This window comes from Bufo gargarizans, chromosome 5 (genome assembly GCF_014858855.1).
Source record: "Bufo gargarizans isolate SCDJY-AF-19 chromosome 5, ASM1485885v1, whole genome shotgun sequence".
Lineage (NCBI taxonomy): Eukaryota > Metazoa > Chordata > Amphibia > Anura > Bufonidae > Bufo > Bufo gargarizans.
Genome location: NC_058084.1, coordinates 131,332,376 through 131,354,024, shown reverse-complemented (window position 1 = coordinate 131,354,024; position 21,649 = coordinate 131,332,376). Strand labels below are relative to the sequence as shown.

At 44.0% G+C, this 21,649-nt stretch overlaps 1 protein-coding gene across 1 annotated transcript in view; it reads left to right on the top strand.

Moving 5' to 3' along the window:
* The window catches only part of TAF4B (TATA-box binding protein associated factor 4b), a 103,452-nt gene extending 82,995 nt beyond the window's left edge, over positions 1-20,457 (top strand). The window contains exons 14-15 of the mRNA XM_044295669.1: positions 8,514-8,630; positions 19,335-20,457. Of these exons, the coding sequence (XP_044151604.1) occupies positions 8,514-8,630; positions 19,335-19,490 (273 nt within the window). The 3' untranslated portion in view covers positions 19,491-20,457. The remainder of the gene's footprint in view (positions 1-8,513; positions 8,631-19,334) is intronic.
* Positions 20,458-21,649: the final 1,192 nt, after the last annotated feature.

The following is a 21,649-nucleotide window of genomic DNA, read 5'->3' as shown; positions in this document are numbered from 1 at the left end:
TTCTCCCTTCCCTGGCCGAACCAGCTCCTCTACGCCTTTCCTCCATTAAGGCTTCTTCCAAGATTCTTACAGAAGCTGAGACAAGAAAGAACAACAGTGATCTTAATTGCTCCTTTCTGGCCCAGAAGAACCTGGTTCACCTGGTTGAGGAAGCTATCCTTGACGGACCCTTGGATTCTCCCGGAGTGGCAAGATCTTCTATCCCAAGGACCAGTCAATCATCCGAGTGTGAAGCAGCTACACCTAACAGCATGGCTCTTGAGGGGGAAATCCTAGAAAGTAGAGGACTCTCCAAGAGCGTAGTTTCCACTTTACTATCCTGCAGAAAGGATGTCACCTCCTCTATTTATCTCAGGATTTGGAACACCTTCCAGAAGTTTGCCAAGGATCCAGTGAATCCTTTAAATCCCCCACCTATGTGTAGGATTTTAGATTTTTTGCAAGCTGGACATGAAAAAAATTTGAGGCCAAGTACTCTTAGAGTACAGGTATCCGCTTTGAGTGCGTTCTTTGATTCTCCCATCGCTAGCCACCCGTGGGTCCGAAGATTCTTTAAAGCCATCAGCAGGCTTAGGCCTATACCTGGACCTTCAATTCCCCCCTGGGACCTCAACTTGGTCCTTACTAGCCTCACAGAACCTCCCTTTGAGCCACTTAAACAGTTACCTATAAAGATTTTGTCTTTCAAAACAGCGTTTCTTGTGGCAATTACCTCAGCAAGGAGGGTTGGTGAGATTTCAGCCTTCTCTACCTCGCCTCCGTACACTAACATCTTAGATGATAGGGTTCTCATTAAACCAGACCCTTCCTTCTTACCGAAAGTGGTTTCTATGTTTCATAGAACGCAGGACATTATCCTTCCTTCCCTGTGCCAAGATCCGAGAAATGAAAAAGAGGAAAAACTGCACTGTTTAGATGTAAAAAGATGCCTATCTCATTATCTGGAGGTTACTAGTCAGTGGAGGAAAACCTCAAAACTCTTCATTCAGTTTAGTGGGAAAAATAAGGGCCTCCCAGCCTCTTCTAAAACCCTTTCCAGATGGATCGTAAGAGCCATTAATTTGGCCTATTCTTCAGCTGGAAAGGTGCCCCCGGGGGGCTTTGGTGCTCATTCTACAAGATCAGTCTCCACCACTTGGGCAGAAAGGGCTGACGCTACCCTAGAACAAATTTGTAGAGCAGCCACATGGCAGTCGCCTAGCACCTTCTTCCGTCACTACAGATTGGACCTAGGCAATAGAGAACAGCTAGCCTTCGGTAGGAAAGTCCTCCAGGCGGTAGTCCCACCCTAAGAAATAAAGGGATTTCTATTCTAATCGTCTCTCAAGGGTGCTGTCATGGGCGAAAGGGACATTTAAGATTACACTTACCGGTAATCACTTTTCCATAAGCCCATGACAGCACCCGGGTTTATTCCCACCCTGATATTCACATAAAAAAAAAAAAATATATATATATAGGAAAAAAAAAAATATATATATATAAATATATATATACAAAAAAAAGAAGAGAAGAGTGTGGTCTAGGACAAGTTCTTGCGATTAACTGGTGGTCTCGGGGCCATGCTCCTCCTTATGAGCTCTCCACGAAAGTTCCTGTTTCCTGTCCTGGATGGAGGCGGTCTCTCAAGGGTGCTGTCATGGGCTTATGGAAAAGTGATTACCGGTAAGTGTAATCTTAAATTTCTTGGCCCATTCAGCTTACAGTTGGCCAGTACCCTGCAGTCATACTTTTTTTTTATTGTACCTCCCACTTCTTAGGCCCCTTACATCCCCTACATCATACAGTTAGTGCCCAGCTGGCATACATTCAGGGTCAGACTGGCCATAGACCCTACAGGGAAATTTCTCAATGGGCCGATGCCCGAGGGCTGCCCGAAACCCTCCTCACAGCTGCCGGTAAGGTAAATAGTGATCTGATGCTCTTAGAATTAATTACTGTAGGAGCATCAGGTACCTATGCACCTAGCCAATGACCCAAGCGCCCTCCTGAACTAAACTGTATCACCGTCCTCACGACTGTGATGCAGTTGAATTCTGTAGTGAAGGCGGCAGTATTTTTCAGCACTGTGGTGTTTGCTTCTGTTGAGGCAGTATTTTGTACTGCTCTGTGGTGTTCTGCTGGGCTGGTATTTTGTGTACCTATCTTGTCCCTGCCTACTTGTGTTGACCCACCTACAACATGGAGCCACTTTAAGTTCCCAGTCTGCCCATGCATACATTACTCTACCCCCACTCCTAAGGCCCCCCCAACACTCCTTCTCCCCACATCATACAGTTAGCAGGCACCCAGCTACCGTACTTTATAATTGGTCAGCACCCTCCTTAGGCCCCACTATCTTCCTATCAACTTCAACATACAGTTAATCACTTTGCTTGCGACATGCACAGCATTGTGCTCTGGATTCCAGCGCTCTATAAATGCATGTTAGCCAGGCAACAGTGTCCACTGCTGCTGTAGATGTGCTGTGAGTCGGCGCTGGCCCCTACCCTTCTCAAATGAACATCACTGCTTTGATTGCATGTACAATACAGACCTGTGTACATGCATGCTGTTGAAGCATGCTTCCTCCATTTGCAGTTGACCCCACTGCGGCTGAGATTGTTACGTCACTTTCGGTTCCATATATAATTAAGTTGCAGGGTCTTTGTTTGACCACCTTTCCAATCAACTGCTTCCATAACTAAGGGTTTGGGATCCCCTATCTAGTGATATTTGGGGGGCTCTGTGGATAGGTGGCCAAATGTTTCGAGACTGACACAAAGTTTGCTGCTTTAGCTTTGGTGGCAATTTGCAATGCTAGATGGTTATGAAGCGTGATCAGATGAACTGCAAAGTCATTCCTTGCCATGAAAATTAACTTAAAGGGGTTTTGCCATCTCGGACAACAGGGGCATATTGCTAGGATATGCCCCCATTGTCTGATAAGTGTGGGTCCCACCGCTGGAAACCTCACAATGAGAACGGAGCGGGGAAATGAACAGAGGGTGCACTGTGCATGCGCAGCCGCCCTCTATTTCTATGGGGCCGTTAAAAAAAAAAGGCTGGCTCGGCTATTTCCGTCTGCTCACATAGAAATTAATGGGAGCAGGGGCCGCGCATGCATGTTTATGTTCTACATGTCTTTGATGAAAAAAAAATGTTTGGGCAAAAAAAAAAAATGGTTTGGGTAAAAGTTATAGCGTTTACAAACTATGGTACAAAAATGTGAATTTCCGCTTTTTGAAACAGCTCTGATTTTCTGAGCACCTGTCATGATTCCTGAGGTTCTACAATGCCCAAACAGTAGAAAAACCCCACAAATGACCCCATTTCGGAAAGTAGACACCCTAAGGTATTCGCTGATGGGCATAGTGAGTTCATAGAACTTTTTTATTTTTTGTCACAAGTTAGCGGAAAATGATGATGATTTTATTTTTTATTTTTTTTCTTACAAAGTCTCATATTCCACTAACTTGCGACAAAAAATAAAAAATTCTAGGAACTCGCCATGCCCCTCATGGAATACCTTGGGGTGTCTTCTTTCCAAAATGGGGTCACTTGTGGCGTAGTTATACTGCCCTGGCAATTTAGGGGCCCATATGTGTGAGAAGTACTTTGCAATCAAAATGTGTAAAAAATGGCCTGCGAAATCCGAAAGGTGCACTTTGGAATATGTGCCCCTTTGCCCACCTTGGCATCAAAAAAGTGTCACACATCTGGTATCGCTGTACTCAGGAGAAGTTGGGGAATGTGTTTTGGGGTGTCATTTTACATATACCCATGCTGGGTGAGAGAAATATCTTGGCAAAAGACAACTTTTCCCATTTTTTTTATACAAAGTTGGCATTTGACCAAGATATTTTTCTCACCCAGCATGGGTATATGTAAAATGACACCCCAAAACACATTCCCCAACTTCTCCTGAGTACGGCGATACCAGATGTGTGACACTTTTTTGCAGCCAAGGTGGGCAAAGGGGCACATATTCCAAAGTGCACCTTTCGGATTTCGCAGGCCATTTTTTACACATTTTGATTGCAAAGTTCTTCTCACACATTTGGGCCCCTAAATTGCCAGGGCAGTATAACTACGCCACAAGTGACCCCATTTTGGAAAGAAGACAGCCCAAGGTATTCCGTGAGGGGCATGGCGAGTTCCTAGAATTTTTTATTTTTTGTCGCAAGTTAGTGGAATATGAGACTTTGTAAGGAAAAAAGGAAAAAAATGAAAAATCATCATTTTCCGCTAATTTGTGACAAAAAATAAAAAATTCTAGGAACTCGCCGTGCCCCTCACGGAATACCTTGGGGTGTCTTCTTTCCAAAATGGGGTCACTTGTGGCGTAGTTATACTGCCCTGGCAATTTAGGGGCCCAAATGTGTGAGAAGTACCTTGCAATCAAAATGTGTAAAAAATGGCCTGCAAAATCCGAAAGGTGCACTTTGGAATGTGTGCCCCTTTGCCCACCTAGGCTGCAAAAAAGTGTCACACATCTGGTATCGCCGTACTCAGGAGAAGTTGGGGAATGTGTTTTGGGGTGTCATTTTACATATACCCATGCTGGATGAGAGAAATATCTTGGCAAAAGACAACTTTTCCCATTTTTTTATACAAAGTTGGCATTTGACCAAGATATTTCTCTCACCCAGCACGGGTATATGTAAAATTACACCCCAAAACACATTGCCCAACTTCTCCTGAGTACGACGATACCAGATGTGTGACACTTTTTTGCAGCCTAGATGCGCAAAGGTGCCCAAATTCCTTTTAGGAGGGCATTTTTAGACATTTGGATCCCAGACTTCTTCTCACGCTTTAGGGCCCCTAAAAAGCCAGGACAGTATAAATACCCCACATGTGACCCCACTTTGGAAAGAAGACACCCCAAGGTATTCAATGAGGGGCCTGGCGAGTTCATAGAATTTTTTTTTTTTTGCATAAGTTAGCGGAAATTGTTTTTATTTAGTTTTTTTCTCACAAAGTCTCACTTTCCGCTAACTTAGGACAAAAATTTCAATCTTTCATGGACTCAATATGCCCCTCACGGAATACCTTGGGGTGTCTTCTTTCCGAAATGGGGTCACATGTGGGGTATTTATACTGCCCTGGCTTTTTAGGGGCCCTAAAGCGTGAGAAGAAGTCTGGAATATAAATGTCTAAAAATTGACACAAGTTAGTGGAATATGAGACTTAGTAAGAAAAAACAAACAAAAAAATATATATTTCCGCTAACTTGAGCCAAAAAAATGTCTGAATGGAGCCTTACAGGGGGGGTGATCAATGACAGGGGGGTGATCACCCATATAGACTCCCTGATCACCTCCATCATTGATCACCCCCCTGTCACTGATCACCCCCCCGTCAGGCTCCATTCAGACGTCCGTATGATTTTTACGGATCCATGGATACATGGATCGGATCCGCAAAACACATGCGGACGTCTGAATGGAGCCTTACAGGGGGGGTGATCAATGACAGGGGGTGATCAGGGAGTGTATATGGGTGATCACCCCCTGTCATTGATCACCCCCCTGGTAAGGCTCTATTCAGACGTCCGCATGATTTTTACGGATACATGGATCGGATCCGCAAAACACATGCGGACGTCTGAATGGAGCCTTACAGGGGGGTGATCAGGGAGTGTATATGGGTGATCACCCCCTGTCATTGATCACCCCCTGTAAGGCTCCATTCAGATGTCCGCATGATTTTTACGGATCCATGGATACATGGATCGGATCCGCAAAACACAGGCGGACGTCTGAATGGAGCCTTACAGGGGGGTGATCAATGACAGGGGGAGATCAGGGAGTGTATATGGGTGATCACCCCCTGTCATTGATCACCCCCCTGGTAAGGCTCCATTCAGACGTGCGCATGATTTTTACGGATCCATGGATACATGGATCGGATCCTCAAAACACATGCGGACGTCTGAATGGAGCCTTACAGGGGGGTGATCAATGACAGGGGGTGATCAGGGAGTGTATATGGGTGATCACCCCCTGTCATTGATCACCCCCTGTAAGGCTCCATTCAGACGTCCGCATGATTTTTACAGATCCACAGATACATGGATCGGATCCGCAAAACACATGCGGACGTCTGAATGGAGCCTTACAGGGGGGTGATCAATGACAGGGGGTGATCAGGGAGTGTATATGGGATGATCACCCCCCTGTAAGGCTCCATTCAGACGTCCGCATGTGTTTTGCGGATCCTATCCATGGATCCGTAAAAATCATACGGACGTCTGAATGGAGCCTTGCAGGGGGGTGATCAATGACAGGGGGTGATCAGGGAATCTATATGGGTGATCACCCGCCTGTCCTTGATCACCCCCCTCTAAGGCTCCATTCAGACGTCCGTATGTGTTTTGCGGATCCGATCCATGTATCTGTGGATCCGTAAAAATCATACGGACGTCTGAACGGAGCCTGACAGGGGGGGTGATCAGGGAGTTTATATGGGGTGATCAGGGGTTTATAAGGGGTTAATAAGTGACGGGGGGGGGGGGGTGGGGAGTGGAGTGTAGTGTTTGGTGCGACTTCACTGACCTACCTGTGTCCTCTGGTGGTCGATCCTAACAAAAGGGACCACCAGAGGACCAGGTAGTAGGTATATTAGACGCTGTGATCAAAACAGCGTCTAATATACCTTTAGGGGTTAAAAAAAATCACATCTCCAGCCTGCCAGCGAGCGATCGCCGCTGGCAGGCTGGAGATCCACTCGCTTACCTTCTGTTCCTGTGAGCGCGCGCGCCTGCGTGCGCGCGTTCACAGGAAATCTCGGGTATCGCGAGATGACGCGCCGATGCGTCCAGGAGGAACAAATCAACCACCTCCCGGATGCATCGGCGCGTTAGGCGGTCGGGAGGTGGTTAATCACATAAAACCCGTTTCACTGCATTATAGCCCTGCCGTAAAATGACCTTATAACATGATTTCAGTTATTTTTCTCATTAGCTCAGGAGAAAGTGTTAACAAGGACAATGCCGCAGATATCAGTCATGCTGATTGAAATAAAAAAGCAGACTGCTTTAAAAGGGGTTGTGATGCTTAAAACCATTTTCTTCTTCTGTTAACCATGGTTACCTCCAAGAAAACATGCAGTTATCAGTGCTTTGTATCATAAGACCTTAAGGCTGGGTTCACACCTGAGCGTTATACAGCGCGTTCCTACGCGCTGTAAAACGCTCAACAGGCATAAACCAATGTTTCCCTATGGGCATGGTTCGCACCTGAGAGTTTTACAGCGCGTACGAACGCGCTGTAAAACGCCCTACGCCCCAAGAAGTACAGGAGCTTCTTTGGAGCGTATTGTCACGCGTTCCCACCCATAGATTCATTGGATGCCTCTGTGTTCAATCACACAAACGCGCGTACTACGCGCATTTACAAAATACGCCCCATAAAAACGCCTGTAAAAAGCGCTTATCGAAACACTCAGGTGTGAACCCAGCCTTACAGTCAAGGACATTGCTGCTTGTAAGATTGCACCTAAATCATTTATCAGATCATCAAGAACTTCAAGGAGAGTGTTTAAGTTGCTGTGAAGATGGCATCAGGGCATCCAAGAAAGTGTAGCAAGTGCCAGGATAGTCTCCTGAAGAGTATTCAGCTGCATGATTAGGTCACTACCAGGGGAGAGCTTTCTCAAGTATGGCAGTAGGCAGGTTTAAGTGCATCTGCACGCACAGTGAGGCAAAAGCTTTTGGGGGATGGCCTGGGGTCAAGAAGGACACCAAATAAGCCACTTTTCTGCAAACATAAAGGACAGACTGACATAATGCAGGAAGTACAAGGATTGGACTGCAGAGGACTGGGGTAAAGCCCCCTTCAAACGTTTTGGGGCATCTGCAAAATTGATTATACAGAGAAGAAAAGGTTAGGGCTATCATGAGTCCTGCCTCATGCCAACAGTAAAGCATCCAGAGACCAGTCATGTGTTGGGTTGCTTCTCATCCAAGGGATTAGGTTCTCTCGCCTAAGAACGCTGCCATGAATAAAGGATAGCATCAAAACATACTGTAAGAGCAGATTCACACGACTATCCAGGAACAATGCTTAATTTTGGGTCTTTGCATAAACTTCATATATTTGTTAATAAAAGTTCTAAAACGTATAAAATGTTTATATGACAGTATATCATGGAAACATCTGACAAAAAGATCTAAAAACACTGAAGCAGCAAACTGTTTGAAAACCAAACTTTGTCTCAAAACGTTTGGCTGTAATTTTTTTTTTAAACGTAATTGAGTAAAACCTTAGCCTTTAAGAACAAGTTTAATGTGTGAAAGACACCATAATGCTCTCAACCTCAGACTCATACTTTTAGTGAAAGCAACATGTGATGAGCACTTGTTGAATGCATGGAGTTATTATTAGGAGGTTGAAATGAATGGCTACAATCCAGTACATAAAAAAACATCCCTGTCGTGATAAATATCTGCTGATTTTTACAGATAAAGACCGAGCAGAAAATTATAGTTGCCTTCCGAGTAATATTGCTGAATGTTTTCTGATTCTCAGATGCAGCAGCTGGAACTGGAGCAAATACAATACAGAGAGGCGAATCTTGCAGCACTGGCCGCTATTGGACCAAGAAGAAAAAGACCCCTGGATACAAGCTTACAAAATGTAATGGAGGTATCAGTAGATAATAGGATTACGTTGTAATTTTGTACATTGTGGTATTGTATGAGAGATTGCATCAGGGATGCAAAATGGATTTACCTAAACACATGTATGCATTCTTGTAGGCCACAAAATCCAAATGACTGTTCTTGAAACTCCTATAGAAGTGACTTCCTGGAGTTGTAATCTTCCAATAGCTGGAGTGACAGAGGTTGCTGACCCTTCTTATGATCTGTGATGATCTCAGTGTGCCAAACCTTTAAAATAAACCAGTACTATGATGAGACATACTAATGGACAAGTAACATTTCCATATCTGAGGGAGATGTCTGTCTCTCCAGAGAGGGCAGCCTGTGCATTGCTTCAGTCTGTAGAACTTTACACTTGTATCTTGGGTTGTTGAGCCTGCATCATTTTTACATATTGTACATACAATATATGCCTTTTTAAACATTTTTTCATAGAAATTATGATTTTCACATGCTCTTAATAGGTATTGTTAATAGGTTTCACAAGGGATGGGGGGGGGGGGGTCTTCAGACTCTTAATACGAAGAATATCTCTATATGTATCCCAGTTCTTGACACAAAAACAGAATCCGCAGCAGATCCTTTGAGAATTATGTGAGGTCTAATGGTTGCCATTTTGATCCCTTACACCACAAATCCACAACAGCGTTATGGCTTCTCTTAACACTAGTAACATGGCTTCCATTTAGAAGAGTCCTCTTTCTGGACAGTAGGCAACAGAAAAGGTAGATCAGGCACAGATTTAAGGAATAAATCTGTAGACATGCTTTTTTAAAGGCATGTCCACCATTAAAACCCTTTTACCGTTACGTTAAAGAGGACCTGTTATTAGTTTTACTAAAGAAATCTAAGGAACTGACCGAATTCCTGCTGGCCTCCCTAAGCACTCTGCTTTCTTGTTCTTCATGCAAACCCATGTTCCTGAGACACGAGCCCACTGGGATTTTTGCCCATTCCTCCTTGCAAAACTGTGAACAGCATTAAGTCTGACCACAGATTTTCTATTCCATTCATTCCATTCCAACACATTTACATGTTTTTCCTTAAATCGCTCAAGTGTTGCTTTAGCCATGTGTTTGGGGTCATTGTCCTGCTGGAAGATGAACCTCTGTCCTAGCCTCAAATCACACACAGAGTGGTACAGGTTTTGCTCAAGAATATCCCTGTATTTAGCACCATCCATCTTTGCCTCAACTCTGACCAGTTTCCCAGTCCCGGCTGCTGAAAAACATCCCCACAGCATGATGCAGCCACCACCATGTTTCACTGTGGGGATGGTGTTCTTTGGGTGATGTGTTGGGTTTGCACCAAGCATAGCATTTTCTTTGGCTGAAAAGTTCAATTTTAGTCTTATTAGACCAGAGCACCTTCCTCCATCCATTTTGGGAGTCTCCCACATGCCTTTTCACAAACTCACAATTGTTTTTAGCTGAAAGTAATGGCTTTCTTCTGGCCACTCTGCCATAAAGCCTAACTCTATGTAGCGTACGGCTTATTGTCGTCCTATGTACAGATACTCCAGTCTCTGCTGTGGAACTCTGCAGCTCCTCCAGGGTTACCTTAGGTCTCTGTGCTGCCTCTCTGATTAATTCTCTCCTTGCCCGGTCCGTAAGTTTTGGTGGGTGGCCTTCTCTTGGCAGGTTTGCTGTTGTGCCGTGTTCTTTCCATTTGGTTATGATAGATTTGATGGTGTTCCTGGGGATCATCAAAGATTTGGATATTTTTTTTTATAACCTAACCCTGACTTGTACTTCTCAACAACATTGTCCCTTACTTGTTTGGAGAGTTCCTTGGTCTTCATGGCAGTGTTTGGTTAGGGAGGCATCTTGCTTAGGTGTTGCTGCCTCTGGGGCCTTTCAAAAAAGGTGTGTGTATATGTAATCACAGATCATGTGACACTTAGTTTGCACACAGGTGGAGATCATTTCACTAATTGTGACTTCTGAAGGTAATTGGTTGCACCAGAGCTTTTTATGGGCTTCCTAACAAAGGGGGTGAATACATACGCACATGCAAATTTTCAGTTTTCTATTTCTAAACAATAGTTTTTTTAAATATATTTTTCTCATTTCACTTCGCCAACTTAGAGTATTGTGTTCTGATCCATCACATAAAATTCAAATTAACAAAACATTGAATTTAAGGCTGTGATGTAACAAAATAAGAAGGAAAAAAAAAATGAATACTTTTGCAAGGCAGTTTTGTGGGAAAAGACTCAGTAAAACATATAATTTATCCAGTTCAGTTCCTGCCTTTTCTGACTTTGTTTATGTGGGAGGTGTTGTCAGTGATTGATAGCATTCCCTGTGTAATGTGTGCTGACCAAGCAGGTGATTACCAGGAAGAGACCGTTTGGTCCAAAAAACTGCCTGCCCGTTAGTGGAGCAAAGAGATGCATTTACAATCTCCTCCACTGTATTGGGGAAAAGTGATGACTACTGCAATCGCTTGTCCTCATACATTCACTGTTTCTAGTCAGCATGTTGCTGTTTACACAGGACAGTCTTCGTCCCAAAAAAAAATGATTGTGGTGTCCACATGAAAGATCATTTCACCCAATGAAAAGGCGTTTTGCTCGTTCATCGGGTGATCTGTGGCACATTTACACGGGCAGAGATCAGGAATGAACATTCGTACTAACATATATTTTCAATAGTTGGCTCGACAATTGTGCGGTGCAAGTCCACCTTATTTGTGTATACAAAGATAGCTGCTCTATAACATGCTGCCTGCAGACTGCACTGCATTTTGTGGTGACAGGTTTTCTTTAAAGTGATTTTCTGGGAATAACTATTTACTGATGACCCTTAATCTGCATCACCTACTTACCTGCTTCATGCCGCCCTGGTCCTGCGCACTGGCTCCCATTCGTCCATGTTCTGGTCTCCAGCTTGGTTTTGCTTTGTGACCTCCGCCATATATGTATGGCAGAAGTCGAGTCTTTAAACATGGCATCCAATCACACATGCAGCGAGCGACATAGCAGCCAGATTTCTGCTGTCTCAAACGGCAGAGACCTGTGGCACATGTATGTGATCAGCCAATGTGACCACAGCATCTGAGCAGTCAGGAAGTGGGAGCTGCCTGCTCCTGCTCCCGTAACAGCATTCCCCAGATGAGATTGGGGAACCTGTTGCGCTGTTCTAATAGCCCGAAACCTCAAGCAGGCTTCGGCAGCTATTAGTCGAATATACCAATACTGGCAACACTGTATTATATAGAAAATGAAATGTTCAGTAATGGCTATATAGCCGTTAATGAACACAATGGACATTCTAATGACGCAAGTTCAAATTACCCCATTTGCCCCAAAATAAAAATACTTTACCAATATAAAAAAAAAAAATGCACATCATGGGAATCACCACATGCAAAAAAATCCACACTATTAAAATATAATGAGATTAATCCCATATGGTGACTGGAGTAAGGAGGAAAAATGCCAATTCATCATTTCACACCCCCAAAAAAGTTTGATCGAAAAGTCACTTTGGCCTTCAAACAGCTCCATATGGATAACTACAAAAAAGTTATAGGGGTCAGAATATGGTGATGAAGAAAATTAATTAAAAGTAAAAAAAAAAAAAATTCAGTATTGACACGCAAGAAAAACGATATATACCGAATTTCCATTACGCCCCATGACAGCACCTGTAAGAGATCCTCCCCCCTCCGGACAGGAAACAGGAACTTCCCAGATCTTTAAATTGGTCCCTTGCCTTCCACTGCTCAGTTCTTTCCTGTCCAGGGACAGGAGGATTTCTTTCCAGGTCTATTTTTCGGCTGCAGGACCTCTAGGGTTAAAAGAGAAACCTAGTGGAGGTACCTGTCGGTGTAAGTCCCCACTAGGAGCCGCTGAGAAGCCCGGCGTCTGCTGCTTTTTTTCCCTTCTTCGGAGCCATGGGGGGATGCCTGTAGCTGCCTTGTGACCCTGCCTGCCGGCGAAGTTGCGGCGTGAGGGGAGAGGTACATCTTCTCCTCTCATTGAGGCTGGCTGAGCTGGGCGTGCGCGTCGCATCAAAAGTGACGCATGCGTTCCACCGGCCGGAAAAGGGGAGGAGCTTGTGTTGGCTCCCGCTCAGGGCATATCACTCGATGTGGCTTCTGCCCTGGCCAGGCTTCAGAGGCTGTTCCTTCACTGCCCTCCCCTCTGGGGAGAACATGGTTGTTCACTTGGATGGTTCCGGTGTTCCTTGTGGCCTCGTACCGTCTCCCTCGTTCACACTGGCTGTACTAGCTGTGCGCCCATTTACCGGGTCTACCGCGTTCTGTCTCCCGCTTGGGTGCAGATTGCGTTTTCCATTCTAGGCGATGGTCCTGCTGTAAACTTACCTTCGCGATAACTAGGAAGGACCAACCTTCGGTCAGGATTGTCCTTAGTTCTTCCGCATCGGGAAGGTAGAACCCCTTCCTCTGGTGGCAACATCGACAGGACTTTAGCCTGTCTTGTCCTGGCATCTGTCGGATGCTGGGCGGACCCTTTCGGTTCCTTCCTTCTGCTCCCCCACTCCGGGTGGATATGAGATGACGTTGCTCGGGGGCCGATGGGACCAGTTTTGCCGGACTCTTCTGCCCGTGTTACTGGTCCACGCCTGATCACATTGGGCTTGCCCAGGCGATTTTTCGGACTTTGAGTTCTTACCTGGGGTTCTGTGGGAAGCGGGGTGTTTCCCCACTCTGTCTTTTCTCTCACCATGGTTCTGTCCTTCTCCAGTCCGGCTCTTTGGTTCCACTGTACCGTCCCCCGGTACCGCCCTTGGTACTACGTGCTGAGCTCTCGGCGCACCAAGCTTTTCCTTGGAGTCTGTTACAGAAGGTCTCTCTACTCTTTGTGTCCTGTACGGTTGTGTTTTCTGTAGCCATCGTGTCGCTCAAACGGGTGTCTGAATGGCGGCCCTTCTTGTTCCGAGCCTTCTGTCCTTCCCCAGGACAGGACTGTTCTCCGCCCCGTCCCTTCCTTCCTTCCTTCTGAAGGTGGTATATGCATTTCACTCAACGAGGCAATCGTCCTCCCCTTCCCACCCCCGGGAACGGACATTTCACCGATTGGCCGTTGTTCGGGCCTTGCCGTTTTACTTGGAGGTCACCGGCTCTTGTCGACGCTCAGTCTCTTGTGGTTCCAGGAGGTCCGCGCACAGGTTTGACTGCCTCCAGGGTGGCTTTTTCCCCGCTTCATCAGAATGGCTATAGTTGCGGTTACCGTACCAAGGGCAGGGTTTCGTCTTTGGGGTCAGTGCAGTCGGTGCCTCCTGGGCCTGAGACATTGTGCAAGGCGGCCACCGGTCTTCCTTGCACACCTTACCAAGTTCTACAGGGTGCATACTCAGACTTTTGGCGGATGCTGCCTTAGGCCGCCTGGTCTTGCAGGTGCCGGTTCCTTGATGCCTTCGGGTGCTTCGCCTTGGAGCTGTGGTCCCTCCCCTCTTGGACTGCTCTCGACCGTCCCAAGGACTCCTGTGTCCCCAAAGGAAATGGGCGAGAAAATTAGATTTTTGTATAACTTACCAGTAAAATCTCTTTCTCGCTCTTACTTGGGAACACAGCTCCCACCCATTCATTGTTGTTTTCTACACGGTTTCCGGACTTGGTTTACCCCGTTGGGTAGTTGGCTTGTTGGTTCCATTTGTTGGACATTGCCTTTTTCTCACTACTTGGACATGCAACTGGCAGTCTCTGTCTCCAGGCTGAGGGTATAGCTGCTGAAGGAGGGGCTTAACAGTTTTCACTTCTGTCACGCCTCCTAGGGAGTTGAGCTATACCCAAGGTCTCCTGTGTCCCCCAAGGAAGAGCGAAAAATAGATTTTACTGGTAAGTTATACAAAAATCTAGTTTTTTTTTTTCTTCCCCACACTTTCCACTACATTGTATGCAACCGTAAATGGTGCCCATTAGAAAGTACTACTTGTTCCGCAAAAAATAAGCCCTCATAAGGCTATGTGAACGGAAAAAATTAAACTGTATGACTCTGGGAAGGCAGGGAGTGAAAAATGAAAACGCAAAACCGAAAAATCGCCTAGTCCTCTACAGTTTAAGGAGACCAGCTGTGTATGGAGACATAGTGGTGATATATGGCATGGCTATTTTCTCTTTTCATGTTCCAAGTCTTTAAAAAGTTGAACATTGACTCATAGGAAGCTACTTCCAATAGGTGGTACTACTAGGACGGTTTTCTTTCCCTTTGCATTTCATCCAACAATTTGTAGAGCTGTGAATGTAGTCCTCTATTGTAATGTAGGGTATATACATGGATCAGCAATATGAGTCCATGTAGAATAAGTCTGTGTAACCTGTAAAACTTAATTCCAAAGAAAGAGAGATGTTTCTAGAATACCTACAGCTGATGCAGGTTTCCTACATGAGGCGGACTCTGACATTGTGACTTTCTTTTTGACAGGCTCGGTGACAGATCTGGTCTGTTAGGATCCATTTGACAGATATGTTATACTCTGGGCCCCCTCCATTTACTGTCAGGGTTTTGTTCTGGATACAGTAGCACAGCATGCTGCATCGTGGCGACCATCAAAGAGCAATGGGAACCTTAAAGTGTGAACAGAGCCTTACTTGCTATTAATTTCTAATGTATCTGCCATGCTGATCTAGTATGTAAAGGCAAACATTCCCTATAAAAGGAAGAGCAGATGATTAAAAATGGGCAAATATTAGTAATTTACAGTCCTTTCTGACGGTCTTTGTTCTCTCGATAGATGAGAAGTAGTTTTTCAGTGAAGCGTTGCGATGGATAAAATACTATCTGCTCTGTGAAATGTCGAGCAGACGTATTTGATTATACTTTCACCTTTCTATAATTCTAAAGTTTGAAGGACATCACTCCTTGGTTGCTGCAGCTCCCTTGGGGGTTGTTTCATTTATAATGTTGCCTGAGGCTTTCTGCTGCTTCCTGCGGATTTGACCTGGTTTTCACCCTGCGCTGGCAGCTGTGCTGCATTACTATAATTTCCCTCCGATCACACAAGGTTGTCATATAAAAGACCCGACCTTGTGGCTTTGTGACTAAAGGGACCGGGAAGCTTTCTTATTCTATGACCTGTGGTTGGTAGTCATTTTAAGTACACTGCACTGGATTTACAGCATGAAGAAACTGAATTTTAAAAATAAGTGACATCTTCATATATTCAATGGGAAGCATGACTTTTTTTTTTTCCTCCAAATTCCTGCTGCAGCATCGCTTAGACATGAATTACTAAAACGCTCTTTTATGTCCGCCTAATTTAAAAAAATTACAAAAGCCAGGACATCTCTTCTTACCAGACTGTTGTGTGTTCCTATAGAGATTTAGAATGGAAGGAAGGGCAGAGGAATCCGGCGAATTTTTTAATTAAAATACTGATTATAGTAACAGCAATATATATCACAGAGTTTGATACGGAGAAGCTATCCACAGGATAGATCATCAGTATGTGCCCATTGGGGGGGCGGGGACCTATACCTGGCACCTGCTGTTGTATCCGCACTTTGGAGTGGCTGAAGCACCCTGGTGAGCACCATGGCTCCCTTGCAGTTTTCTAAGCACAGCCCCGTACATTGTATAGCGGCTGTCCTTGATATTGCAGCTCGGCCCCATTCACTTGAAAGGGACTGAGCTGTGCCTAGGTCATGTGATCGATGAACTTGACAAGGCCTAGATAAAGGCCGCGGTTCCCACAGAGCGCTGCCATTAAACAGCTGATCGGCAGGTGTGCCAGGAGTCTTTCCCCCCACGATTACATACTGATGACCTGTCCTGAGGATAGATCATCAGTATTAACTACTCAGGCAGTCCCATTAAAGAGGTTGTATGACATTAGAAAAACATGGATGCTTGTTCCAGAAACTGTACCCAGGCTGTGTCTGGTACTGCAGCTCCATTGCTACATTCACATGGTATTGAAGCCCAGCCCATAGACAACAGAGGTGCTGTTTTTGAGAATACCAGTTACTTGATTTTCCTCATGCCGCAGTCAACGGTGACCATATCTATGCAGTAAGACAGAAGGATCCCTTTGTTACACCGTCCCCCTAAGGAGCAAATAACCCCCAGATCTTCCATCTTCGACATTTAATAGGCACTCAAACTTTTTTCCTACTAAAATGCATTATGATGTCTAATAGAAAGGATGTCTAATAGAGTAGACATAATTGGTAATTGGTATTGCTATGTCTGTAATGTCCTCATCCATAAAATTACTGTTATTTGACCTGCATGGTGAATGCTGTATTAAAAAAAAAAATTTGCCACAAAAAACAAGCTGCAGAAAATCATGTCGGCAGGAAAATAGAGCCATGGTTTTTGGAATGAGGAAATGAAGAAAAAAAATTATACTGTGTCGTAAAGGCTAAAACTTGCATGAGTAAGGGGTTACCAGAGAATGATCAAGAAATGCTGCCGTCACGTCCATTCAATAGGTACCCACCCATGTGTACATTACACATAATACTCAGCAATCAGAGTTAACACCTTCTACACACTAGAGCTCCAACACGTAGATTAAATTTATATTTAGCAGTAGAGGTGTAGCACAAATAGTAAAATGCTGTATGTTTTATATTAAAGGGGTTCTCCAGGCTTTGAATATTGATGACCTATTCTCAGGATAGGTCATCAATATCAGACTGTCAGGGGTACGGCACCCGTCACCCCCGACGATCAGCTGTAAGAGGAGACGGCGTGCGCTGTGTGAGTCTATGGCACAGCAGCAGAGAAGGAAGAGAGACTGGAGATGGAACGTGCACCGTCTCCTCATACAGCTGGGTGTTGGACCCCCACTGGTCTGATATTGATGACCTATCCTGATAGGTCGTCAATAATAAAAGCCTGGAGAAACCCTTTAACAATATTCCTCAAATTGTAAAAAAAAAAACTGTTAATGCAGTACTACATGTCGGTCACCTCTATAGTCTTCAGTGCACTTTCTTACCAGCTGAAGGAAACTCCTCTAATGGCAGTGGTAGGACTGCAGTTTGAATGCACCATATAATTTTCTAGAAGGTCTTCAGCTCTTGCCATTAATACGTGTGAAAGTTGGGCACTACATCACCTATCCGGTCACCACTGTATTATAGTATCTGTAAATGTATGTGCCTTATACCAGCATATCACCACTGCAGTTTGTCAACCGGACTGACTACACTGGAGAAAAAGGGAAGTGTTTTTCATCATCGACCATTCAGGGGCTGGTCTGAGATTTTTAATCATCTCACACAACACCTTTACAGACCACTGTTGCATGTTATACATTATTGTATATGCAGGTGTGGGAAAACTGCAAAGTAAAAATGTTTCAGAAATAGAGGTGTTAATAGTTTATTTTTATCATTTAATAAAATGTGAATGAACAAAAGAGAAATCTAAATCCAGTCAATATTAGTGGTTGCCACATACAGTTTTTGAAGGAACTCTGCAGAGAGGTTTTTCCACACATCTTGGAGAACTAACCACAGATCTTTTGATGATGAGATCAGGGCTCTGTGGTGGCCATATCATCACTTCCAGGACTCCCCCTTGTTCTTCTTTACGCTGAAGATAGTTGTTAATGACATTAGCTGTATGTTTCAGGTTGTTGTCAATGTAAATATTAACACAAAACTATTAAGGGGTTGTCCGCTTTATTTAAATTGATGACCTATTTAAGCGGACAATCCCTTTAACACTTAGTTTTTTTTTTTGTATTCTTTGCAGCATTGTCCACATCTGCCTAAAACTTTTGCACAGTGCTGTATATAAGCTGCAAAATAGTGTTGAAAAGAGGACATGCCCATTAAGATGATTTTTTTTTAAGAATAAGACTGGGTGGATTGTGTTGATGTATAAAACGCTTTCATATCGATTGAGAAACCATTTTGTAAGCATGTCAGTAAACAATGAAATAAAACTATAATAGACACAGGAACTACTGTAGTGCACACCGGGCTGGGGACTGGCCCACCAGAGTACCGGAGATTCATCCGATGGGCCCGAGCTGTGACTATAATGGACCCCTAATAAAACAGAGCCTTTAAGATCCTATACAGATGGAGGGCCCTCAGAATCATTTCCTCTGGTAGGCCTAAGGGACTTCAGTCTGACACGGACTGGGGAGCTAATAAAACAGTGATGACAATACTTAGGGTACTTTCACACTTGCATTAAAGTTTTCCGGTATTGAGTTCCGTCCTCGGGGCTCAATACCGGAAAAAAACTGATCAGTTTTACCCTAATGCATTCTGAATCTAGAGCATTCCGTTCAGGATGCATCAGTTTAGTCCTTTTACGGTATTTGCACGGAGAAATAAACCGCAGAATGCTGCATTTTTCTCTCTGTCCAAAATCCCGGAACACTTGCCAGAATGCCGTATCCGGCATTAATTTCTATTGAAATGTATTCGTGCCGGATCTGACATTAAAATTGCCGCATTGACAGATCCGGTCTGTGCATGCCCAGACCTTTAAAAATGTGAAAATAAATACCGGATCCGTTTTTGACGTATAAAACCGGATTGACGGATCCGGTAGTGCAATGCATTTGTGAGATGGATCTGGATCAATCTAGAAATGCGATCAGTTTGCATACAGATTGCCGGAATCCAGCAACGCAAGTGTGAAAGTACCTTAAGCTTTATTTCAAGGATCTTTAAGAACATTCAGAACTTGTTTTTTGTGTTTTTATTTTTTTATTTAAAATTAACATTTTAACATTTATTTTTTTTTCAGGGATTTCACACATCTGGTTCTTCAGTTTTCGGTGTACCCAAATCAATATTTGTTCCAAGAATAACTCGGGTTAGTCTCAGGGATTTAATATTCTGTATGGAACAAGAACGGACAACCAAGCATTCCATGTCGCTGTACCGTGCCCTTCTCAAGTGAACTTCAGTGATTCATTGCCAAAGAAATTCTGTTCTTTTTAGTGCACTTTTCTCATAGAAACCATATTGTCTCCAGGAGGTTATTTTTCTTTACAGGATATTTTTATACCAATTACGGTAAACACAGTAGAGCTGTGGATTTGTGTTCTTCTGCCAGTGTAGCTCTAGCTTTAGGAATCTTGCTTGTATGATATCTTTTTATATCTGCGGCAGTTTGCACACAGTAGTGCCTTCATTTGTGGGTATATTCTTAAAGGGAATGGCCAGACATTTACATAAAATAGGCTCTACGTTGTGTAAAATAAGGGATTTCTTGCCCTTCCGATCCTCTGCCGCTCCCATTCAGATTTTTCTTTGCTTCCATCTCAACCAGCAAGAAATGACTGCCCAGCTCATCACTTTAGTGATTACAGCGATTTGAGTAAGTTTGTTTCCAAAGCTGTTGGGCTACAGCCTGACAATGTAGCTGGGCACCAATGGCCATGCCATTCCCACCCACGGCAGCCAGTGGCTGCACAATTTTGCGGTAAGATTCAGCCCAGCTTGGCCAAGCCTCTTATAAAGACAGTAAATGAGAGAGTAGTGAGCTGGTAAAATCCTGTTAGACTTGCCACGAAATTGCTGAAGGAATCAAAATAGGGCTGTATACTTTACACAGAATGTTGTATATTTTATTATCATATGTCTTTATACACTTATTCGATTGGTTATTATTTAATTTACTACATTGCCATTTAATGTTTTATTTTTAATATTTGGTATTTGTTCTAGGGCAATATTGCTTGTTTTTTTTTTTGTTAGGTGTACCTTCACCTTCTATAGACCTTTTCATACTTGGAGATCTAAATCTGTACTGTATTGAAATGGCATAATGCATAGCACTTTAGTGGTTCCTCAGAGCCTTGTAATACATTTTTTTATTTTATTAGTTGATATAGGAAATGGCATGTCTAGATGGTTGACAGTCTGGCTTTTGCCTTTTTTGCTATCGGCATAGTACCCTACTTTGAGCTATGTTTATGACTTTTTCGTTGCAAGGGACACACTACCCACAACCCTTTTTTATATTGGGTTGTGAAGCATGTCATCCATAGCAACCTGATTGTTTCTGGTCACCATCAAGAAAGACCTGCTATGGAGTCTAAGTCAGAGAGGCTTGGTTATGACTGTGCCTATAGTGTAAAAAATACATATATAGGTGTGTGATCTGTTATAGAGATGCAGCTTCAGACACCATAATATATATGAATAAGATTATAATATTAATAGGAGCAGGCTATAAGATACAAGTTTCTGTTTTACTGTGACGGATTTTCTTCAAGACCAGAGCCTGTGAATCTCATGATGTATACTATTCAGTGGACTATATCTCTAAACGCTAGCAGTTCTCTAGTATGGTACTTCAAATAAATGTTCATGGATTATCCAGCTCTATACCCTCTTTACATTTGGCCAGTCCTGCCAGTACCCGAACAAAAACAAACATTCATCTGCTCAGTTTCAGCACCAAGGGCCTGATCTGTGCTCCTTCTGGTCTTCAACCCATAAACTTCTGGATGGGTTCATGTGTACCGCTGCAACCACTCAGCTGTGACCTGTTCCCAAACGACACATGACTTGCAGTGACGTACCGCTTGGGTACACATCAGAGCTGAGACCAGGGATTTGCTGCAGCAGCACAGATGACCCTGTCTGGCAGTTTATATGCGTGGACCAGAAGGAGCACGCCTTGGGCCCTCTGTGCTGGGAGAAGGTGAGTGAGGTTTTTGTTTAGGCAAAGTGCAGTACTGGCCACATTTTAAAAAGGGTTATAAAGCTGGACAACGCCTTTAAGAATGTAATTAAACGGGAAACCAGACAACAGGCGTGATCTACCTGCAGTAAGGAATAGATCATTATTTACGCGATTGACCCCACACCACCACTCCGGTTACTTCGGTTTGACAATACATGACCACTACAGACAATTACTGGCCTCTACAGTACACTGTTGATTGGCTGCAGCAGTCACATGTCAATGTGATGTCACCACCGCAACCGGGTAAACAGAGTAGCAGTGAAGGATCTGTCAGGTGAGTAACAATCTATTCTTGATTGCAGGTGGATCGCATGTGTTGTCCAGTTTCCTCCTAAAACCAGACAACCCCTGTGACGTTCATT